General features: G+C 67.6%; 2 protein-coding genes across 2 annotated transcripts in view; both read left to right on the top strand.

The window, feature by feature from the left end:
- The first annotated feature begins 1,461 nt into the window (after positions 1-1,461).
- On the top strand, positions 1,462-11,142 carry ZNF469 (zinc finger protein 469). Its single transcript, XM_040982148.1, has one exon. The coding sequence runs from the start codon at positions 1,462-1,464 to the stop codon at positions 11,140-11,142; it is 9,681 nt and encodes a 3,226-aa protein (XP_040838082.1).
- Positions 11,143-16,112: 4,970 nt separating this feature from the next.
- Positions 16,113-21,381, top strand: part of ZFPM1 (zinc finger protein, FOG family member 1) — a 34,076-nt gene continuing 28,807 nt past the window's right edge. The window contains exon 1 of the mRNA XM_040982247.1: positions 16,113-16,206. Within this exon, the coding sequence (XP_040838181.1) occupies positions 16,167-16,206 (40 nt within the window). The 5' untranslated portion in view covers positions 16,113-16,166. The remainder of the gene's footprint in view (positions 16,207-21,381) is intronic.

Below are 21,381 nucleotides of genomic sequence, written 5' to 3'. Positions count from 1 at the left end.
CCCGCTGCGCTTCTCACTCCCCCATCTGCAGCCAGCTGTGGTGCAGAGCCTGGCCTGAGGCAGAGAGAGTGAAGGGTAAGGGACTGGGTAGTGAGTGGACAGGGTCCTGGTGACCAGGAGTGAGGTGCCCTTTGGCATCTGAAGCAGGGAACAGCCGGCTCCCTCCAAAAGCTGAGTTGGGTACAGCTAGGGCTAAGGACAGGCCCCTTGCCCATGCCATCCTGGCAGCCAAACTGCACCTGCCGTGGCCGGTGTTTGGGGAGAAGCATGGACACCATGGGGCCTTGCCATCCTGGAGCCCTGGCAGCTATACCCAGAGGTGCCCCCTGAGCAGTTCCATACCCCACCGCACCCCGGGAGGAATAGGGTAGGAGTGGCTGGGGTGGCCAGGCTACCTACTGGCCTGCGCTACCATCCACTCAGGGGCACGGGCTGTTTGCTGTCATGAGCAGCGGCTCTGGCCCCGGCTGTGCTGGCTCTGACCCGCTGCTTGTGCTTCCTCTGCAGCCTCGAGGCCCTCCCTGCTTTGGAAGCCGTGCCCTGACCAGGCCCAGGGGCCCCCACTCCCCAGGTATGTAGCAGGGCAGCTGGCACAGGGCTGGTTACCGCCCCCTCGGCCCCAGGTGCCCCTGCACAGCTGTTTCCCGGCCAACCTCTTGCAGGAGTCCTTTCTGGGGCCCCTGCTGGGCTGGGGGCCGAGCCCAAGCCCCGCACAACTACCCCCTCAGCCTTTTGGCTGGGGGCTCCCAGCCCTGGCTGCCCTCTCCCTATCAGAGAGGCCCTGGCTGCTTGCCACTCCCAGTCCCACAGCCCGGCCCCTCCTGGGAAGGCCCACCGGCCACGTGTCAGGGGCACCATGATGCCAGCGTGGGGACTATGTTCACTGCCATGGAAAATGTTTCCCACCACTCCTTGCTCTGAGGCAGGGGGGCTCAGATGGAGGGAGGAGACCCCCTGGCACCACCCTGACTCTGCCAGGGAGGAGCAAGGTGGCGCCGTCACGTGGCCGGCATTGGAACTGCATCCATCCGGAGCCCTTGGGCCGCCCCAGCCTGCAAACAGGATATGCAGGCAGCTGGGGCCAGAGTGAAGGCAAAGGTGGTATGGTTGGGAAGGAACCGGGCACCCCTTCTTGTGTGTCTGAGGCCATCCTGTGTGATCCCACAGTGAGGCTGTCTGGCGTGAGGCCACCCCCCTTCCTGACGGGCTCCCATGAGGGCCACCCCAGCTGCCTCTGCCCCAGCCCTGCAGCCACACAGCCTGTTGGGGAGGCTCCTTGCCAGGGGGTACCCCCATGCCTGCAGCCCCTCACTCATGGCTGCCCTTGCCTTGCAGGTCCCCGTTCAGACCACGAAGACAGGCTCTCCTGGGCTCCCCGAAGGGTGAGGATGGCCACCCAGCCCACTCAGCAGGGCGTCCCTCAGACCACTGCACTCTCCTAGTGCCCAGGTCGGAGGGGCCATGCCTGGAGAGCAGCCCTGCGAAGCGCCACCCCCAGCCATGACCAGAGATCTGTCCTGCCACGCTGCCGGCTGCCTGGGGCGCCCCTTCAGGCTCCCCCACGAGGACCCTGCCACGGCCAGCAGGACCCAAGCTGGGGAGCTAGAGCCCAAGGGGCTGCCCCACAGACCCCAGGCCCTGGGCAGCCCCCTCGGGAAAGGGGACAGCCCCCAGGTCCCACCAAAGAGGGGCCACTGCCAGGCTCACATGCAGCCAGTGGGTAAGGCAGACGGCAGCCCCCCACAGCCCTACAGCTTGGATGAGAGCCAGGAGGGCCCCCAGACTGAGGCCCCCCAGGGCCCAGGACCCGGGGCACCCCTCAGGCCCAGCCCCGAAGTCCTGAGCTTCTCAAGGTGCTGCCAGGAGAGCACCCTGGCCTTTACCTCGCCTGACGCGCCCCCAGGGCCCCCGGGCCTGCAGGCACCCCAGAGCCGCAGCGCCAGCCCCAGCCAACCGGCCTCCTACCCCAACTTCCAGGTCAGCCAGGCCACCCCCTGGCCTCCCGTTGCTGACAGCAACTTCCCAGGTGCTAATTTTGGGGTCCCCACTTCAGAGCGGGAGACCTTTCCGGAAAGCAGCAGGCCTGGCAGCCCCGGGCCAGTTCCCTTCCCCTACCCCCTCCCCACGGACACTGCTAGGCGCGAGTACAGCAACAGGGCACGTGGGTTCCCCTTCCAGCCGCCGGCGCTGTGGCCGCAGGAGGCCGTGGGCTCCAGCCCGGCCTACACGCTGCCCTGCTACCCACCCAGCGACCTGCGGGCTGTGCTCTCCCCACCCGGTACTGCTCACGGGACCCAAGGCCCCTTCCCTGAGGGCTTGCACAAGAGCCTGACCAAGGTGCTTCCTGAAAGACCCCCCTCAGCTCACAGTACTCTGGGGAGCCCCAGGAGACCCCCGGAGCCCCGGCCCCAGGGCCACTTTCTAGGGCAGGCATACACGGCCGGCAGCGTGGGCAGCAGCCCGGGGCCTCTGGATGGCGAGCTGGCTGTCTCAGGTCCCCCACCTGCCACACTACCCCAGCTGTGGGACCCCCCCACAGGCCCTTACCCCACACCTACCCTGGCTCCCCCAGCCGCAGCCAGGAGCACCCTCTTCAGAGGTCAGCCAGGCTCAGGCCAGGGGCTCTGCCTTCCCCAGAGCCCCTCCATGCCCTGGTCCCAGCCACTCCCGACCCCCAGCCCCAGCCCCCACCAACTGGAGGTGCTGAGCCGGCTGCCATTCCCTGGGGTGGGGCCCAAGTGGCAGGGGGGCAGCCAGGACACCCCAGGCACTGTGAGCCAGACGCCAGGATCTGGGGAGAAGCTGGTGGGCGGCTCCCCAGGGCTGTTCACCTACAGCAGGCCCAAGGACCCCGGAGCCCAGCCCCTGTTCTTTGGGGGGACTCAGCCCCAGGTCTCTCCCTGTGGGACTCCTGGCCTACCCCCACCCAGGGTGGTGGGAGCATCTCCCGCTGAGTCCCCCCTGCCCTCACCGGCCACCCAGACAGCTGGCAGCAGTACTTGCTCGTCCCTGTCGCCACCGTCCAGCAGCCCTGCCAACCCCAGCTCAGAGGAGGGCCAGCTGCCTGCACCCCTGGGGCCCTCAGCTTTCTTCCACCCTCACCCCCAGGAAACCGGCGGCCCCTTCCTGCCGCCAGAGACCTCCCACCCCCTGCCCACCCAGTACCAGCCGGAGCCAGCCAAGGCCTTTGCCTTCGCCACGGACGGGCTGGGGGCTGAGGGCCCGTTCCCCCAGGGGCCGCCTCCCTACGCTGCCCACCACTTCCCACTGAGCAGCGCCAGCCTGGACCAACTAGATGTGCTACTCACATGTAGACAGTGCGACCGTAACTACAGCAGCCTGGCCGCCTTCCTGGCCCACCGGCCATTCTGCAGCCTCCCCCTGGCCAGGGCCAAGGACGGCCCCCAGCCGCTCCCTGGACTCCACGCACCCACGGGCGCCCCCAGAGCATCCACTGACATGCACACAGGCTCCCCGCCCCATGCCAAGACCATGCCCTTCTTGCTAACCGGGGAGACGCAGGGCAGTGGCCGGGAGGACCCCCTCCGGGCCAGCTTCCCACCCAGTCCGGCTGCCACCCCCTTCGCCCTGCCTGGCCCGGAGCTGGACCTGGAGGACGAGGCCAAGCTGGACAGCCTCATCACCGAGGCGCTCAACGGCATGGGGTACCAGTCGGACACCCCTGAGATCGACAGCACCTTCATCGACGTTTTTGCCGACGAGGAGCCTTCAGGCCCCAGAGGGGTGGGGGCCGGGCACGCCCCGAAGTCCCGGGTGGGGGTGACAACAGAACACAGAGCTCAGCCCCCACTCCCGGCCACGGGTGCCTCCTGCCCCGGGGACAGGGGCTGCCCACCCCCAAACAGGCCCAAAACCCGCTCCCTGGGCCTGGCGCCCATAGAGGTCTTGGCCTCTGGCCTGGTCAGGCCGTACAGAAGAGGAAAGCAGCTTCGGCTGTTCCGGAAAGACACGGGCACGGCCGGCGGAGACGCGGGGGTCGCCCGCCCACGGCCGAGGAGGAGGCGGCGGAAGATCCACAGGGCTGCCCGGCCCCCAGCTCACCCCCGCGACCTCAGGACTCAGGCCCCCAAGAGCCACACAACTCCGGAGACCAGGAGCTCCCGACGCCTCCGCCTGCCCCCCGGGAAGGACTTGAGGCGCAGGGCCCATGGCGGCTGGAGCAAGGGGCTCATCCGCAAGGTGACGCAGCAGAGGAGCGGGCGGCAGCCCAGCCGCGCAGCCCAGCAGTCCGACGACGAACAGCCGCCGAATGGCTCCGGCCTCAGGGGCCGGCCCCAGTCCCGGCGAGGCCTCAGGAGGAAGGACGGAGACCTGGCGAAGGGTGCCAGCGAGGGTGGGGAGCCGCAGAAACCCGAGGCTGTGCAGCGGGAAGAGGGTCCCAGGACTCACAGCCCCCCACAAAGCCCAGAGGATCAAGAGGCCCACTGCTGCACCCCGCAAGTTCCCACGGACCGGACCACCACCTCTGATGAGCCCCTGGAGGCCGAGAGGCCTGAAGTTGTCCAGGGGTCGCCTCCTGACACCACAGATTCCCCAGACGGGCTTCCTCACCCTGCAGCCCCGGAGATGAGGAACAGCCCCAGACGCCCAGACCCAGAGCAGCCAGTGGCCAGCTGCAGCCCTCGGCCGCCGGCCCCTGCCTCCCAGGACAGAGGCGACACCCCTGCTCGGGGGCTCGCTACGGCCATAGCCAGCAACTCCAACCCTGGCTGTGACCACGCACATCAGACCACAGGCTCCGTGGGGGCTCAGGGTGACCACCCAAGGCCCCCAACCGACAGCAGCCTCCCCAGTGAGCCATGGCCAGCACCCCAAGACCCGGCCAGCTGCTTCCCGGAAGAGCCGTGTTCCACCACCATGACAAACACTGGAGCCTGCGAGCCAGAACTGGCACAGGAGCCGCCTTGCGCAGGTGACGTGGACCTAAGCAACCCCAAGTCACCGCTGACCTTGGAGTCCACTTCCCTCTTTTCAGAGTTAGCCCTGGATGGATTCGACTCCCTGCCAATCTACAGCGGCCTTTCTGCCCACAGGGACCCACAGCCAGAAGGGCCCCCAATGGGGCCGCTGCGCCACCACCCACTCCTGCTGCTGTGTGATACCCTGCCCAACCAGCTTCCTGACCTCGTCGGGGAAAAGGCCCCCAGTCACCAGGGTGCCCCTGAGGGGAGAGTGGCCCCCAGCCCGCCTCCAGGGCCCAGCAGGGACAGTGAGCCCAGTGCAGGCAGCCTGTCAGAAGACGAGCTGGAGATCAGGCGCCTGGTGACCGAGCTGGAGAGCCAGCTGCAGCATGGCCAAGGCCCACACACGGACCCCAGCCAGCGGGGGGCAGCCCTGGGCCCAGAGCAACCCTCCCCTGGGGCCCCCTGCCAGGCCAACTCATCCCAGGAGGGCACACCCTTGGCTGCTGACAGCCCGGACTCTGGGGAAGGGGCTCTCGGGAGCCCCCCCGTGTGGCCCTGTCCAGGCCAAGCGATGCTTGCACCTGGCACCCACACAGACCTGGCTTCTGAGGCTCCGGTAGGTCCCCCAGGGGCCAGCTGTAATTCACAGCGAAGAACCAGGGTCTCCAACGTCGACACAAACTGTGAGGTCTGCCTGCAGGAGCCCCTGCCCGGCGCCAGCCCCAGCCATGAACTCCTACTGTCCCCAGACACCCGGCCAGAAAAGAACAGCAAGAGCGTGCGGCTTCCTCCCAGGACAGAATGCACCCTGGGGCCCAGAGAGGCCGATGTCGGCCCTGGCCTGCAAGGGCTTCACAGTCCCCCTGCCCACCTGGCCTCTAAAGGCAGCAGCAGTCTGGATGCCCCCTCGCCTCTTGGTCCCAGCCGCACCGGTGCCACCCCAGGACGCTCAGCAGGCAAAACCCAAAGGCCCCAGGACACGCGACTCCTGCACCTGAGGACAGAAGAACCTGGCCTTGAGAGCAACCAGTCCCTGACCACTGCTCCCCAGGGCAAAGAAGCTGGGTCTGTCCCCATGCCCAGCCCTGCCTGTGAGCCCAGCACCGGCCCTGGTGGGTCACCCTGGGACCCAGCTTCCAGCCCCTTCCAGGGGACCAGCACAACTGGGAATGAAGGCTGCATCTGGAAGTCGCAGAGGCTGTCCCCTGCTGACCAGCACAGCCCACATGGGAACAGCTCCAAGCAAGGAGGAGCCAGTGTGGCAGGTGGGAGTGTGGCCCGGAGCCCCACCCAGGAATCCCTGGATGCAGTGCAGGTAGCAATGGCCCCTGCAGCAGCCGGGCACCGGCCGGGGCCAAAGGCTGATGGACACCCTAGCCAGAATCCCTCGGGCCCCTGGGAGACCCCAGAGGGGCCAGATTGCCCCTTCAACTGCAGTGTTGACCCTGTAACAGCACTGGCTGGGCCTGCTGGGGCAGCTGGCAGGGGAAGCAGGGCAGTAGCCCAGCTGTGGGACGAGCTGTGGGCCACCCCAAACCCCACTTCCCCTGGTGGAGATTCCTTGGTGCCAGTCTCGTCAGCAGCTCACACTCAGAACCAGCCTCAAGACGGAAGTCCAGGGCAGGCGGCCAGCCCGGGTCCCAGCTTCCAGCTGCTGGGGACCCGGAAGAGCCCAGCCTGGGCCGCCTGCAGCCTTGAGTGCCTGGACCAGGAGTACCCGGTGCCCACAGGTGAGCTGGCCACTCCCCAGCACCTGCCAGCCTTCTGTGCCCAGGCACCTCTGGCAGGGGACAGCTGCGTCCAAGCCCCCACACCCCCCGAAGCTTCCCCACCTCTAGCAGCTAGCCCCTGTGGCCCCCTCCTAGAGCACAGTGGTCCCCTGCGTTTCCCCAGGGACCCGAGCCCTGCCCGTGACAGGAACAGTCCACAAGACAGCACACTGAGCATGCCTGAGGACTTCAGGAAAGACCCATCAGGAGGCTCTCCTCCACCAGGGGGCACCGCCTCCCCCAGAGTGCCCCTCAAGGCCGCCAGCCTGCCCAGCGCAACCACCAGCCGCCAGGCAGAGGCAGACAGGGGAGTCCTGCCACACCCCCAACCCAAGGGAACACCCACGGGTCCCTGCCCAGGCCTCCAAAGTGATGCCCCCTGCCATGGCCACAGCGAGGCCCGGACTGTGGTGGTAGAGCCCACCTATCCCACCTTCTGGGAAGGTGAGGCCGGAGCTGGCAGCGAGGGGCCACACTTGCCCGTGGCTGTGGGCCTGGGCAACTCTTCCAGCAGCCCCACTGGTGACTGTACACCCAAGTCTCCCCAACGCCAGGGGAAGCTCCTCCACCAGAAACCCCGGGGGGGCAGGCAGAGGCCCCATGGTTTTAAGAAAGAAGCCAAGGCCCTGGATAAGAGCCCATGGAGCGACCGGACCCCAGAGACAGAGGCAGGGGCCGTGACCTGCTCAGCCTGCCAGGCCACCTTCCGCTCAGGGCCAGCTCTGAGCCGGCACAGAGCCAGGAAACACAGACTGCCCCCAACAGCTGCATCCCAGCTGGAGCCTGCAGCCCAGGAGGGCCAGCACCCCAGGAGGAAAAGCCGCAAGGTGCCCGCGAAGGTGGACCCAAGACACACAGCGGGGCAGCCCGATGCCCAGCACTCCCCAGTTCCTGGGATGTCGATGGTGGTGGCCAGGCGTGGGTCAGGGGGCCTTGAGACAGTAGGCCTTCCCCGCCACAAGCAACCACAGTCCCCAGGCCTGACAGAACAAGGAGTGGATGCAACAACTTTGACTTCAAAGCCCACAGGACCGAACAAACCAGACAGGGACAAGTGTGCCCCAAAACAGGTGGAGAAAAGGAAAAAGGAGGGCCAGGGGCAAGGCCGAGAGTCCAGGGACCCACCTGCCAGCCGCCAGGGCGCCTTGAAGAGGAGTGCCAGGAAGCCGAGCCAGAGAAGGCCCCGGGGCCGGAGCGCTCCTCCCGTCTTGGCCGTGGGTATGGAGGCTTCAGACAGATGCGACTGGAACCAGTCCACCGCAAGTGCCAGGGACACGGCCTCTGCAGGCCACTGTCCTTCCCCGGAGGGAGAGCAAGAGACCGATGTGGGGCCCGGGGTGACAGAGGACGTAGCAGGGACAGGTCCAGGGGTCCCGCACGCAGAGGGAAGACACAGGGTGAGATCACCAGGTGGTGGGCGGAGCCGGGCCAGGAGGACCCAGCAGACCTCCCCTGGGCCCCAGGGAGCCTCAGCCAAGGGGCTCAGGGCGCTGGGCATCGGCCCCCAGCCCGCAGCACAAAGCCCGGACTGCGTCCAGGACAGTCCAGAAGCCCAGGAGAAGCAACAGGGGCCTGGGGGTGACCCCCACCCGGGGCCGGGGAAGCCTGGCAGCCTGTGGGATGATGACGAGGACTCCTTCGCCCAGCTCTTCCCCATGGGCGGCCGCCGTGCTTGGAAGAAGACCCGCCGGGTCTACGGCAAGCGCCTGGAGAAGGCCAGGCAGCAGCTGCAGCCAAGCAGTGTGGTGGAGCCGGAAGGCGTCGTGCCGCCGTGCGTCCGTCTGCCCACAGACCTCACTGACTCTGATTCCGGCTCCCTCTGCCTCGCCCCAGAGGACCCGTGGGATGACGAAGCCCCGGGGCTGGCTGGCTCCTTCCTGCTGGACAGCGTCATCAGTATAGAGTCCTGGAGCCCTGGCCCCAGCCTGTGGGCTGCGGACGCCCACAGCATGGAGAACAATGCATTTGAAGCCATCCCGGAGCTGCGCATGGTTCCTGTGGCCTGGCGCAGCTCCGTGCTGCAGGCCCCCACTGAGGAGCTATCCTCCCAGCCCGGGGCTGCAAGCCCAGGGCCCCCCAGCCTCGAGAGGGAGTGCTGGGACCCCGAGCCTCCTGGCAATGCCAGCCTGCCGCCACCACCACTGCAGGCCCTGGACTTCCTGATGCTGAGCAACCCGTTCCAGTCGCAAGACCCGTGTGCCCCAGTGCCCTGTGAGGACACTGCGGTTCCCCAGGGCAGGAGTCCGGTGGAGCCCAGGACCGCAGCGAATTCCCCCGAGCCGCTGCCCAGCCCAAAGTCCATGCCAGAAGAGGCTCTGGGGGCAGGCGGGGAGCGGCCTGCCAAGGGCAGGCGCGCCTCTTACAAGTGCAAGGTCTGCTTCCAACGCTTCCACGGTCTGCGCGCGCTCGACCTGCACCGGCTGACCCACAGCCCCGCGCCGCCCCCAACCTGCTACATGTGCGTGGAGCGCAGGTTCGGCTCGCGGCAACTGCTGCGTGAGCATCTGCAGGAGAAGCACGTGCAGGGCAGGACAGGACCGTGGGTCTGCGGCATGTGCCTGAAGGAGGTGGCCGGCGTCTGGATGTACAACGAGCATCTGCGCGAGCACGCCATGCGCTTCGCGCGCCAGGGTCGGACACGGGCAGCCCTGGGGGACCGCGCTGTCACGCGCCTCCTGCACAGCCTGGCGGGCCGCCGCACGGCCAGACCCCATGGGAGTGAGCGCGCCGCAGAACCGCCTGCGGTGCCAGAGGACGCCGGCAGGGAAGAGACACCAGGCGAGAGGCCGCGGTCCCAGGCGCGCGCGGATGCCTCGAACGCACGCGGCGTCCCGGCGGCCTGCAGGAACCCCGCCCCGGCCGGGAAGGCCCCCAGGACGAGCACGGAACGGCTCCCGCAGGCCGCGCCCTGCAGGGACCCCTCCCGCGACTGCCACCACTGCGGGAAGCGGTTCCCCAAGCCCTTCAAGCTGCAGCGTCACCTGGCGGTGCACAGCCCGCAGCGCGTCTACCTGTGCCCGCGGTGCCCGTACGTCTACCCCGAGCCGCGCCAGCTGCGTGCCCACCTGGGCGAGGCGCATGGCCAGCCCGCGGCCAGTGAGCCGCAGCACACGCCGCTGTACACCTGTGAGCTGTGCGCCGACGTCCTGCAGGTCATCAAGCGGTGCTTCGTCTGCAGCTCCTGCAACTACACCTTTGCCAAGAAGGAGCAGTTGGAGCGCCACGTGGACAAGCACCTAAGACTGGACCAGCAGCCCATCGCCCTGCGCCGCGTGAGGCGGCCTGGGCTTCCCGAGGGCGCACCGGCCCGCAAACGGTGCAAGGTGCCGCGGCCCGAGGGCGCGAACAGACCCCCCTCCCTGGGCGGCCCTACCCCAAGTGAGGGGGCCCTCCCAGTCCAGGGAAGGCCGGAGCCCACAGTAGTGCCAGTGGAGCCCCTGCCTGCTCTACCCCGACCCTCACCTGGTGGCCTTGAACCAGACCACCGAGGTTCAGAGCGGTCTGAGGGCGTGGCCTCCCCAGGCAGCCCTCAGCCTGTTGGTCAGGAGGGGTCTGTGCCCCTGCCGGACACAGAGAACAGGGTTCCTCGTGTGTTCTCAGGGAAACGCAGGGCCGTGGGCACTCGTGGCCAGTGTGCTCCTGGGTACTCTCCAGGACACCCCTCTCTGCCCCAGAAGGAGCAGCAGACAGCCATGGACTTCCCAGGGCCCGAGGCCGGCATGGAGCCCCGCCACAGGAGCAGGGCCACCAAGCCTGGGGGCTGCCGCAGTTTACCAAAGGATGGGCCAGTGACACCCACCCCAAACAAGGTGCCCAGGTGCCCAGGACATCCAAGCAAGGCTGTGGGGCTCCCGGCACCCCAAGAACTGGCCCAGAGCACAGAGGGCAGAGAGAAGTTCCCCTCCCCCAAAGACAAGCTCGGCCCCAGCTCCCGGAGCAGTACAGGCCCTCGCCTGGGCCTCAAGGCGGGGGGTGGGAGCCAGCCCCAGCCCTCCAGCGGGCAGCTTCAGAGTGAGACAGCCAGCACCCCAGGCAAACCTCCCAGTCCAGGCCAGATCCCTGCGCTGGACAAGTTCTCCGCTGCCTCCGCTAGCGCCGAGGGGCCCCGAAGGGAGAAGGGAGAGAAGAAGAGGAAGAGCCAGGCATCAGGGCTGAGCTGGGGCCCCACTGGCCCTGAGAAACCCGCCCGGGCCCCTCGCAAGCAGGCGGCCCCCAGCCGCTTGCTTCCCCTCGAGCCCAGCCCAGGTGGCCGGAGCGGCCACTTGCACGGCAGGGGAAGGCTGGGCAAGGTCGGGTCCCCGAGGAGGGCCAGGGCCGTCCTCAGGGCTGCGCCCGCCGAGCCCCGGCAGCCTCGGACGGCTGCCTCCCAGAGCGACCTCCTCAGCCAGCTCTTTGGCCAGCGAACAACAAACTTCAAGATCCCCTTGAAGAGAGAGGCCGGAGAGTGAGGTGTGCGCCTTGGGGGAGCAGGACTGAGATGTCCTCCACTGGGCCGGGGCAGGATGGGGACCCCGGAGAGCCCGGCCTGCCCCGGCCCTGTGGGCCCCATGCTGCCTGGGGATCAGGCGGCTGTTGCTGCACAACGGAGAACTCATCTCTCAGAAGGGCCATTTCTGAGCCAGACCGTCCCCCCAGCCCCAACCACGCTACCTGCATGGCCAGCACCCCTGGCCCTGGGAGTCCAGGGCTCCCTCCGGACCCTGTGAGAGTGTCCCCTCCGGCCTCCACGGCCATCCTCTGAATCTGGTGCTATTTCTGAGTCTTAATGTGAATACAGGCTTCTGGGAAGGGGGGGGGTTGCTGTTGTTTTTAACCTGGGGGGGCTGATTGGGGAAAGGGAAACAGGATCCAGGAGGGAGGCCCCAGGAAGCACTGCCACGGCCAGACTCTCACAGCCAGGGGGCAGGGGCTGAGGGGGTGCCGCCCCATGGTGGCCGGGTGCCCACAGGCTACGGGGTCTCCAGTCTGACGGAGCAGGGACAAAGTCCCACGCGATCTGACTTGTCCTGCCTCGGAATTCTCAAGTGCCATGTTCAAGTCCAAGTCTGTCTTTTCGAGGTTTGGCCCCCACCCCGTCTCCCTGGAAGGCCCGTGTGTCTGAGGTGGGCTCGGTCGTACTGTAAAACTCAGCCAACTCCTCTTCTCAAATACACACCCACTATTTTCTCAGAAGACACCACCTGTGTGCCCTCTGTCCACCGCCTGTCCACCCTCCCCCGAGCCCCGGGGCCTGGTCCTCGGGGTGTCACTTGTAGGGCTGCCGTGTGCCACACACCAGTGCCAGGGTAATGTGCAAGTCCCAGCTACACCATGATGTGGCTCAACTGGGGTCCCATCTCCTAGGCACCCTGTTTTCAGACAAGAAACCCAGACCTGAGCAGAGAGGCCCTGGCACACAGAACCTCGCCCCTGTGACCCCTGTGGCTCGGCCGCCCAGTAGGGATGGTCGCCAAACGTCCCAGGCCTCCACGGGGGAGGGGGAGCCCCAGGGAGCAGAGCTGGGAGGAGGGAGCTGTCAGGAAACAGCTGGGCCGTGTGAGGGTGCAGGGGACCAGGCCAGCCTCCCTGGGGCCCAGACTGTGCTGCCACAGGCCGAGGGAGGGCTGCCCGGCCTGCGCGTGGAGGGTGGGGATGTGAGTGGGCACGCTGTGCTAGTGCCTTCCTGGGGAACAAAGCTCCCGGGGTCTCACCCCTTGGTGTGGATCTCCTCCCTCAGGCCTCTGTGCCCACCCTCCACGTGCCTGTCCATGCTATCCCCTCGCCTTCCCCCAGGTGTCAGCCATGTCCAAGGAAGGCTCTGGTAGGTTTCCAGGTGCACCCCCATCCACCCAGTATGTCTGGGCGACCTGCGGCGGGGATGGCCCTTGCCTGACCACTAGGTGGCAGCATTCGCCCAGCCAGGGCACCCCCGGTCCGCAAGGATGTGGGGTGGCAGTGGCCATTACACTCCGTGGTGCGCAGCCCCCCCGGGGCCATCCACACACCAACGCGGGCACACACATGAACTTACATCAAGGTCTCAGCCACACTGGGTGTCCCTCATACAACATACCTGCTCAACCCAGGGTAAGTGTGATAAACCAGGTCTCGGGTGCCTGGGGTATGACGGCTCCCCATGCAGGCTTCCTTGGGGGATGTGGGGTGAGTCGGACAGGGCAGGGACGTCTGGGTCATCGTGGGCAGTCATGAAGCATTCACCAACGGTCCCTTAATGCAGCCATGGGCACGAGGCCTGAGGATGCCCTGTGCTGCGAGGGGTGGGGGTGACTGTGGTCCCAGGGTGGCTGTCGCCTCGCCCACCAGCCGGGCTGCCAAGGCCAAGCCCCTTTCCTGCAGTACAGTGGTGCCTACCGCCCACTGTGGCTGCTGACCTCGTCCCGGCCAGGCCTGAGGAGTGCTGAGGCTGCCCCAGCCGGCTCCTGGCACCCCTCTGCATCTCAGCTCAGCACCCTGGCATCATCCATTGCAGGCCTGCTTCGCCAGGCCCGGCTTTGGTTTCCCTGGCTGTCACGCGGGTTCCAGCGGCGCTCTCGAGGGGAGGGGACTTCTGTGAGGTCCGCTAAGGCCTGTGACCTGTGACGTGGACAAAGCCCTCAGCCCTAGCCCCTAGGCCTGCTGTAACTGCCCAGTCACCTGCAGCCATGTGACAGCACCCTGCCCCACGCCCCATGGCTTACAGGGCCCTCACCCCACAGCCCTGGCAGGCGTAGCGTTGGTGCAGTGTGGGGTGCCCCCCTCAGAACCAGGCTGTTGCCGTTTGGGGCAGCTTCTGTGGCAGGGCTGCACCTCGCACCCCTTCCCATGATGGCCAAGGGACCCAACTTAAAGCTGGCACAGCAGCTGTGTGGCCACGTGCTGTTTCCGCCTTGAGCTGCTCGTGGCCTCCGAGAGGGCAGGCGGCTTCGGTGGGGGGGGGGGGAGTAAGGCAGCTGCCGTGCTGAGCCCGAGCCCAGTGCTGTGCAGGGCCAGGCCGCCCAGCAGCAGATGGACACGCCACGCGTGCCTCCGGCATTTGCCACCCCCTCGCTGTCCCCGTCTCTCTGAGCTCCCTCTGCAGGGCACTGGGCCCCCTGCGTGGCTTCCACCCCAAGTTAATTCTTGTTGACATCCCTGCTGCCGGGTGACCTGCCGGTGGGGTCACATTATCCCCCCAGAAACAGGAAGTTAATTAAACCCTCGATGGAGCCCTCACTGACAAGTCAGCAAAGGCCCCGGCTCAGCTGCCTGGCGGCCCCAGGGCTGCGATGACTGGCAGCTGCGGGCAGGTTCCGGGGGTGAGCAGCGGAGTCCTGCCAGGCTGGGCAGCGGGAGGGCAGCGTGCTCCCCAAGGCCCCGCTCAGCACTTAGCCATGCAGCAGCACAGGGCCGGACAGTCCTCTGCTGGCTGGACACACCCTGCTGGCTCCTGTCTGGCAGGGGACGTAACCAGGGTGACAGGTGACCAAAATGGGAGTCGGAGTGGACTGGTAGGCATGCTGGGGTGGGGGAGTGCCTGCAGAGGCCAGGTGCCCTTGTCAGGTCTGTGGGCCTTGTGCCCACAGTGCAGTCCTGCGGCTCTGCACCAGCTGCCTTCTTTCCCTGGAGGAACACTGTGTCTTTGTGAGAGTGAGCGAGTGAGTGAGCAAGAGCTCCTACTGGCTCATTCCTCCAGGGATGAGCCTGGGGCTCCGTCTGGGTCCCCCACATGGGTGCAAGGACCCAACTTCCTGGGCCATCACTCCCAGGTCCATTACCAGGGAGCTGGATGGGCAGTGGAGCGACTGGGACTCGAACCTGCGGCCATACGGAATGCGGGTCCCCATCCTGTTATTTGTGGTGTGTGGACTGTCTTCCCACCCAGTATGCAGCCGATCCTGGGCGACAGGCCGCTGGGTGACCCAGGCGTCATGGTACCCAGGGCCCTCGGCCCCTCCTGCGGCTCGGACAGACATCAGTCAGACAATTCCAGATGGCATAGCCAGCAGGTGCACAGGGTGAGCGATGGCCAGCTGCAGGGTCAGGGCCTTCTGTTTCCACAAGCCTGGTGGGGACAGACATGCTCGAGGGACAGATACGCAAGGAAACGGTGGCACGCAGTGGACAGCAGGGCAGCTGCAGGGTCAGACGCGGGGCTGGTGGAAGCTCTGGGACCCCAGGAACAAGGGCACCCCTCTGCTGGGGAGGAAAGACCCAGGCCTCCGTGGGCCCCGGACACATGGACACCCCTCCACGGCCTGGCCAGAGCCTGCTCCGCACCCCACGGCCTCCTGGCAGGTGTCGGGGACTGCCGGTGGCTCCTGGGCAAGGCCGCGGCCCCGGGACGGAGGGGCGGAGCTGCGGGACTGACTAGGGCGCCCAGTGCCAGCAGGCGGAGAAAAGGCTGAGGAGACGGGGGCCTGAGGAGAAGGGAGGCCTGAGGAGCTCGGCGTGGGCGGGGCCAGGGGAGGGGAGGGGCCAGCGGAGGAGGAGCTAGGACTGGGCGGGGCAGCGGAGGGGGCGGGGCGCCGTGGAGAAGAGTGCTTGATGGGCGGGACCAGCTGAGGGAGGAGTCGGTGGGGAGGAGCTTTGATGGGCGGGGCCCGAGGGCGGGGCGCCGTGAGGGAGGGGCCGGATGGTAAAGGCGGAACCGGAAGGGGTGGTACCAGAGCGTGAGGGCCGAGCCACCGGGGGCGGGGCCAAGGCGCTGAGGGGATCCTGGAGGCCGGCGCGGGGAGACTCGGCGCGCGGAGGGGAGGGTGGAGCCAGAGAGGGGAGGCGCCCCGTCAGGTCAAGAACCGAGTTAAGAGAGTTAAGAGTTAAGAGAGGTAAAGTCTGGTGGGGGCGGGGCCTGGAGCCAGAGGTGGGTCTGCGCCGGGGGCGGGACCTGGCTGGGGGCAGGGCCTGGCTGGGACGGGGCTGGCTGGGAAATCCGAGGGTGGGGCTGGTTGGGGGCGAGACCTAGCTGGGGCGGGGCCTGGCTGGGGGCGGGGTCTGGCTGGGAGAGCGGGGAACGGGGCTGGTTGGGGGCGGGGCCTGGCCGGGGGCTGGACTGGCTGGAAGATCCGGGGGCGGGGCCTGGCTGGGGCGGGGCGGGCCGGGGGCTGGACTGGCTGGGAGATCCGGGGGCGGGGCCTGGCTGGGGCGGGGCCTGGCCGGGGGCTGGACTGGCGGGGAGCTCCGGGGGCGGGGCCTGGCCGGGGGCTGGACTGGCGGGGCGCTCCGGGGGCGGGGCCTGGCGGGGCGGGGGCGGGCCCGGGGCGGGGCCAGAGGCGCGGCGGCCCGAGACGCGGGCGCTCCTGCCCGGTCCGCCCTCGCCGTGGCCGCGGCCGCCGGCTCTGCCGCTGGGCGCCCGCAGGCTCCGTGGAGAAGAGCCGAGGACCGGCCGGCCTGCCGACAGCCCCGTCCGCGGAGGGCGCAGCCCGGGGCCGGGGGCATGAGCCGCCCCGCGGCCGCCCCGCCGCCGCCGCCCGCTCGGGGCTAGAGGCGGCCTCGGGAGGCGCGCGGCGCCGGAGACATGTCCAGGAGGAAACAGAGCAACCCCCGGCAGATCAAGCGTGAGTCCGCGGCGCGGCCTCGGGACGGGGGCGGCGCGGCCTCGGGACGGGGGCGGCGCGGCCTCGGGACGGGGGCGGCGCGGGGCCCGGGCCGCACCGCGATGGTGCGCGATAGCGCGGCCCCGATAAAGTTTAAAATATTCCGCTCTGCGCGGCTCGGCCCGATAAGATCGCTCCGTCGGGACGGGCAGAAATTGTGATCCTATCTGGCGCTCGGCTCTCCCGGCCTTTGTGTCCGCAGGGGGGTCCGGGGGCCTCGGCGAGGTCCTCCCGCGCAGGGTCCCAGCCCCGAGTCCGCCGGAGTTTGCCGCGGAGCCCGCGGAGGCAGCCCCTCGCCCCTGGTCGGCCACCCCGTGCCAGGGCGCCCTGCGCTCGGGGGGCGCTGGACTGCGCCAGGACAACTTCGCGCCTCCTGGGCGGGGACCTGGGCGCGGGGCTTGCTCCGCCTGGCGCCTGGGCACTGCGCCGGGGGTGGTCGCGCAGGGCGGCTGAGGCCGGCGTCCGGGTTCCCCTGGCCGCTGCTTGGCAGGACCTGCGCTCCCAAAGTCGCCGCGAGTCCCGAAGCAGCCCGAGTCCTGAGGGCCGGGCTTCTCTGATTTCTGTCCCCTCCTCCCCCGGGCGCCTCTGTCCGGGTCTGTTCTCGTGCGTCTGGGCCGATGAGAAATGCAGATAACGCGGGCAGGGAGATCGCAGGTTGGGAACCGATCGCCAGAGCCGATAAAGCCGCCGGGGCGGGGCCGGTCGCCGAGCTGCTGGCGCTGGGGACGGGGAGGGGAGGGGACCGGGACCCTCCCTGCGCGCGGCCCGGGGCGCCTCCTCCCCGGCAGATCCCGACGCGTTAAGATGCCAGCGCTGATTGTCACCCGGCGCCGCCGCCGCCCTCTGCCCTGGCTGCTGCGCCCTGCGGGGCCTCACCTGCGACCCGCGCCCCCCGCGCCCCCGTCCAGGCCGGGCGCAGCTGCCCGCGCCTCCTGCGCCTTTTGTTCCGCGGCAGATAGATGTGCCGTGCTGATAAGGCGCCAGCGATGGAGGTGGTGATAGGCGCTTCCATTTATTAACTTCAAACGTGGGAGCAGGGGGAGGCAAGGCGGGAGCGCGGCCTTGGCCGGCCAGATGGCTGGCGATAGGCTGCTGGCCAGCAGGGTGCAGCCCGGACCCCGGCGCCCCCAGCCCGCTGGCCCTTCCTCCCTCCCAGGCGATGTGAGCTCAGATAAGCACAGGCCAGTCCGCCTGCCCGATGGCGATCGCCAAGAGTGATAAGCTGCCTTATCTGTGTCCAGCAGGCCCAACAGGGTTGGAGGCAACAAGGTGAGGGGATGGGGGGGCTCGGCCCTGGCCAGGCGAGGCGGGAAGCAGCACAGTGAGGAAGCTCCCCCCACTCCAACACTCTGAGTTGCCAAGAAGTTGGCCCTCCCCCCTGCCTGGGGTGGTACAGTCCGTCAAAATGAAAGAAAACTGACTTTGGCTGGCCAGGAAGGGGGGAGGGCAGGACACGGCTGATCCTGATAGATGTCTGCCCCCGGTCACCTGGGGCAGGACAGGGCGTCCTTCCCACTGGGTCCTGGGTCCTGGGTCCTGGGCCAGCATCAGTTGTGACCCACTTGGAGTTTTCTTGAAGGAAAACAACCAGCACCCAAGGTGGCTTGCTTGGGCAGCTGCCGTGGGTGTGCTGGGCTCTGCAAGCAGGCCCCAGCCAGGGGTCTCTGTGCACCCCTTCGCTTGCTCACAGGGGAGGGAGCCTCGGGCACGCGACACTGCCCAGAGGACTGCAGACCACACTGGGGGGGTGAGGGCTGGAAAGTGAGGGGGGCTTAGTTTGCCTATCTGTGAAATGGGTTTGCAAGTCTGCCAGAGCTGTATGGAGCTCAGGGCCCGCTGGACGGGGCTTCCGGGGGCATCCAGGGACTTGCCGGCCCCTCCCGTCCTGCCATAGCAGTCGCTCCCTTCGAGAGGAAGGTGTTTTTCACACATTCTCAGAGTTTGATTAAACAAATTATTGGTAGCCACAAGATGACTAATTCAGCTGAGCATCCAAGGCAGCCACCGGCTTCCAGCGGCCCACCCCCCACCCACGGGGCCCACCCCCCACCCATGGGGCCCAGGGCAGGCATCCCAGCTGCGCTCCCAGATCCTGGGCAGCACCTGGCTGTGGCCATTACTGCCCACCCCCAGCCTCAGGCCCACCAGCACCCTTCCTGGGGGGGTCACTGCTGTACACAGGAAGGTGGAGCTGCTCTCCCAAGAAGGGACGCAGCCTCTGCAGAGTGGAGGCTTCTGGCCTCAGCTCTCGGGTCTCCACATCTGTGAAATGGGCCTTTGCATATGTAGACCCCCTGGGGTCTCTCCACAGCACCATTCTCCTTGCTGACCGGCTCCCTCCCCAACCCCAGGGCCATCCCTTGGCTGGGCAGCCCCTCCCTGGGGCACCAGGCCCTCGGGGAGTTAAATGGGTCAGTTGGGGAAGAAAGGAGGAGGCAATGCAATGCCATTAATTGTGCCCCTTATCTGCTGTTTCTATGCCAACCAGACGTTCCGGGCTTGGCGGGCTGGTGAATAATACTCCCAACGCTCTATCTGTGGCCCACAGGCCTCCTCTGGAGGCATCGCCCACCATGAGGCTCCTGTCCCCACTTCACAGAGCCCACTGCCGAGGCCTCAGTCACACTGCAGCCCTTCTCCCGGCGTCTCAGGCCACAGGGAGTCTGGGTGGGGGCCCCCAGGAGCCAGGAGAGCTCCCCTCGCCTGGGGTGGGGCTTCGCAGCCTCTGCTGTCCTCAGCCACACAGGCTTGGACCCTAACTGCCGCTTAGTGGCCTCGGGTCTGTGGGCAGCAGCCAGGAGAGTGGTGAGGAAAATGCCGTCACCCAGGGAGCAGGTCAGGTGTGCCAGCCCTCCCTCTGCCTCCGTGTGCCCGGGGGGCCGGGACCAAGTCCTGCTTGTGACTGAGGCAGCAGTAGTGGGCCCCCAGGGGCTCAGCGCCCTGGACTCGTAACGCCGGGGGAAGGTGGCGGGCTCAGCCCAGCCCCTGGCATCTGGGTGGCCTTCCTGCTCTGGGGAGGGGCTGACAGGTGCCTGCTGCCAGTGGACCTGGGCTCTGGGTGACGAGCTGTCCCAACCCCAGTGGGTGTTGCCGTGAACCAGGGTGTGGGGGCGAGGCTACAAGGCCTCAGGACTCCTGTTCCCAGCGGGTCCCCCACACTCGGAGCCTGAGAGTTCTAGGCTGAGCTGGAGACCACCCAGGCAGGCGGTGGCTGCTGCAGGCCAGAGCAGGCCCCTGCAGCCTGGCCTGGTTCCTGAGGCCCTAGGCACATGGCTCCCATGGCTCATGTGCCATTGAGGCCGGCCAGTTAACAACAGCTCATCCTGGGCCCTGTGTCGGGTGCTGAGTCCAAAGGAGGCCCCGGGAGCCGCTGACTGCCTCGTGGGTGCTTGGCCAAACCCCAGCATGGATGGTCACCACTGCCCCTTCCTTGGGCCCTCCTGGTGGCTTCCTGCCTGCCCAAGCCTGTCCTGAGACTGCATGCGCTGTGCCCGCCACACACACCGCCGTCACCTTCCCTGCGACTCTGTTTACCAGGGTCACCGAGTTGCTGAGGTCCACCTGATCCGAGGCTGGGGCGTCCTGGGCAGTGTCTGCTCCACCCTGTCCACCAGCTCCGCTGGAAGCCCAGCCTCCCCACCCCCGGCAGCCGCAGCTCTAGACAGCTGTCCCCCCACCCCACCCCACCCCCCACCGCCGCCCCTAGCCGGGGCAGGAATGTGGCTGCCGACCTTGGCAGATAGGCAGGCCCCTCCCCTCTGTCTGCCTCTCCAGGCTGACCGGCTGTGGCCTCCCTGGGCCTGGGCTTCCTACCTCTGCAGTGGCCAGCAAGCAGGCGGCGACACTTGGGAGCCCTGAGATGGCCAGGGCCAAGAGGTGCACGCCTCAGGAGCCTTGCTCACAGCCGTCGCCCCTTCCTGGTCCTCTGTTGTCAGACTCTCAGGATGGTCGTGGGGAGGGGCTGCCAGCCCAGGCCCGACACAGGCCTCCCCCGGCCATTTGCTCGCTGCGAAACTGAGCCATGGTGCGGCCCTTGCCCGGTGCAGGGACAGAGACCTCCGTGGGCGCAGCCTGTGGCGTTTGACATGGTCGGGAGGACAGACGGCCACACCCCAGCTTTCCTCACTGCACAGCCCCCTGCTCCCTGTGGAGCTCTTGGCCCTGGGTGCTGACCCTCGGCCTCACCTGGGGCTTCCCCCAGCTGCCCCACAGTCCTGGCCCCCGTGACCGTGCCCTCACACCTCTGGGAAGCTCTGAGAGTGGCTGTGAGCCTGGTGAACTCATGGGTGAGACCGGGGCTTTGGCTGCCATGGGGCTGTGTGACCACAGGCGAGTCCACGGGCAGAGTTGGCCACAGAGCCCTGTGGCCGTGGGGTCCTCACGTGAGACCCCGGCCCTGCAGTCCCCAGAGCACATTAGCCCCTCCCAAGGGCAAGGAGCCTGTCCACTTCCTGGGCCTCAGTTTCCCCTCCTGAGCACTCTGCCCTGTCCCTCCTGGCGCTGTCTCCGGGCCGGGCCTCTGGCAGGCGCAGGTTTCAGCTCCTGTGATAACTCGGAAAGTTGAACTGGCCCCATTACCGCACTCAGATGGTTGGCGAGATACGGCCTTGATAATGGAGGAGATGCCAGCGTCGTGGTGGCCGCTGGCCCAGCCTCCTGCCCATTAACATTCCCCACCAGGATTCCTCCCGCTATCTCCTCCACTTCCACTCCTCCCGCAGATAAGAATGGAAATTCTGACTTCATAGCTCACTGATTAAAGTGTCTGGATTTCTCGATAATACACAGATAAATTATGTTTTTGAAAAGGAAGGTGGGGAGGAAGGCGGGGAGGAGGGGGCCCCAGAGGGGCGCCCTCGGCTGCCTCTCCCGGCCCAGGGCCTGACTCTGTCAAGGCCTCCGTGTGGGGCCATGTCCAGGGGCCAGGCTGGGAGGCCCTGGCACCACATGCCCCAGAGAAGCCATGGACTCAGCTGCTGCTATTGGGGGCCACCTGTGCGGGGCGGGCAGTGGCTAAGGCCAGAAGCAGGGCTGAGCGCAGGGGCCACAGCTGTGTCGTCCCTGGGTACCCGTGACCTGGCTCTGCTGCCTCGAGTCCTGCCTCTGATGCACTGACAGTGGTAATGGCGCTGGACC

Source organism: Ochotona curzoniae, unplaced genomic scaffold (genome assembly GCF_017591425.1).
Source record: "Ochotona curzoniae isolate NIBS_2020 unplaced genomic scaffold, NIBS_Ocur_1.0 contig_3622, whole genome shotgun sequence".
Taxonomy (NCBI): domain Eukaryota; kingdom Metazoa; phylum Chordata; class Mammalia; order Lagomorpha; family Ochotonidae; genus Ochotona; species Ochotona curzoniae.
Note: the sequence above shows the minus strand (reverse complement) of the source record. Positions and strands in the feature narration are given on the sequence as shown.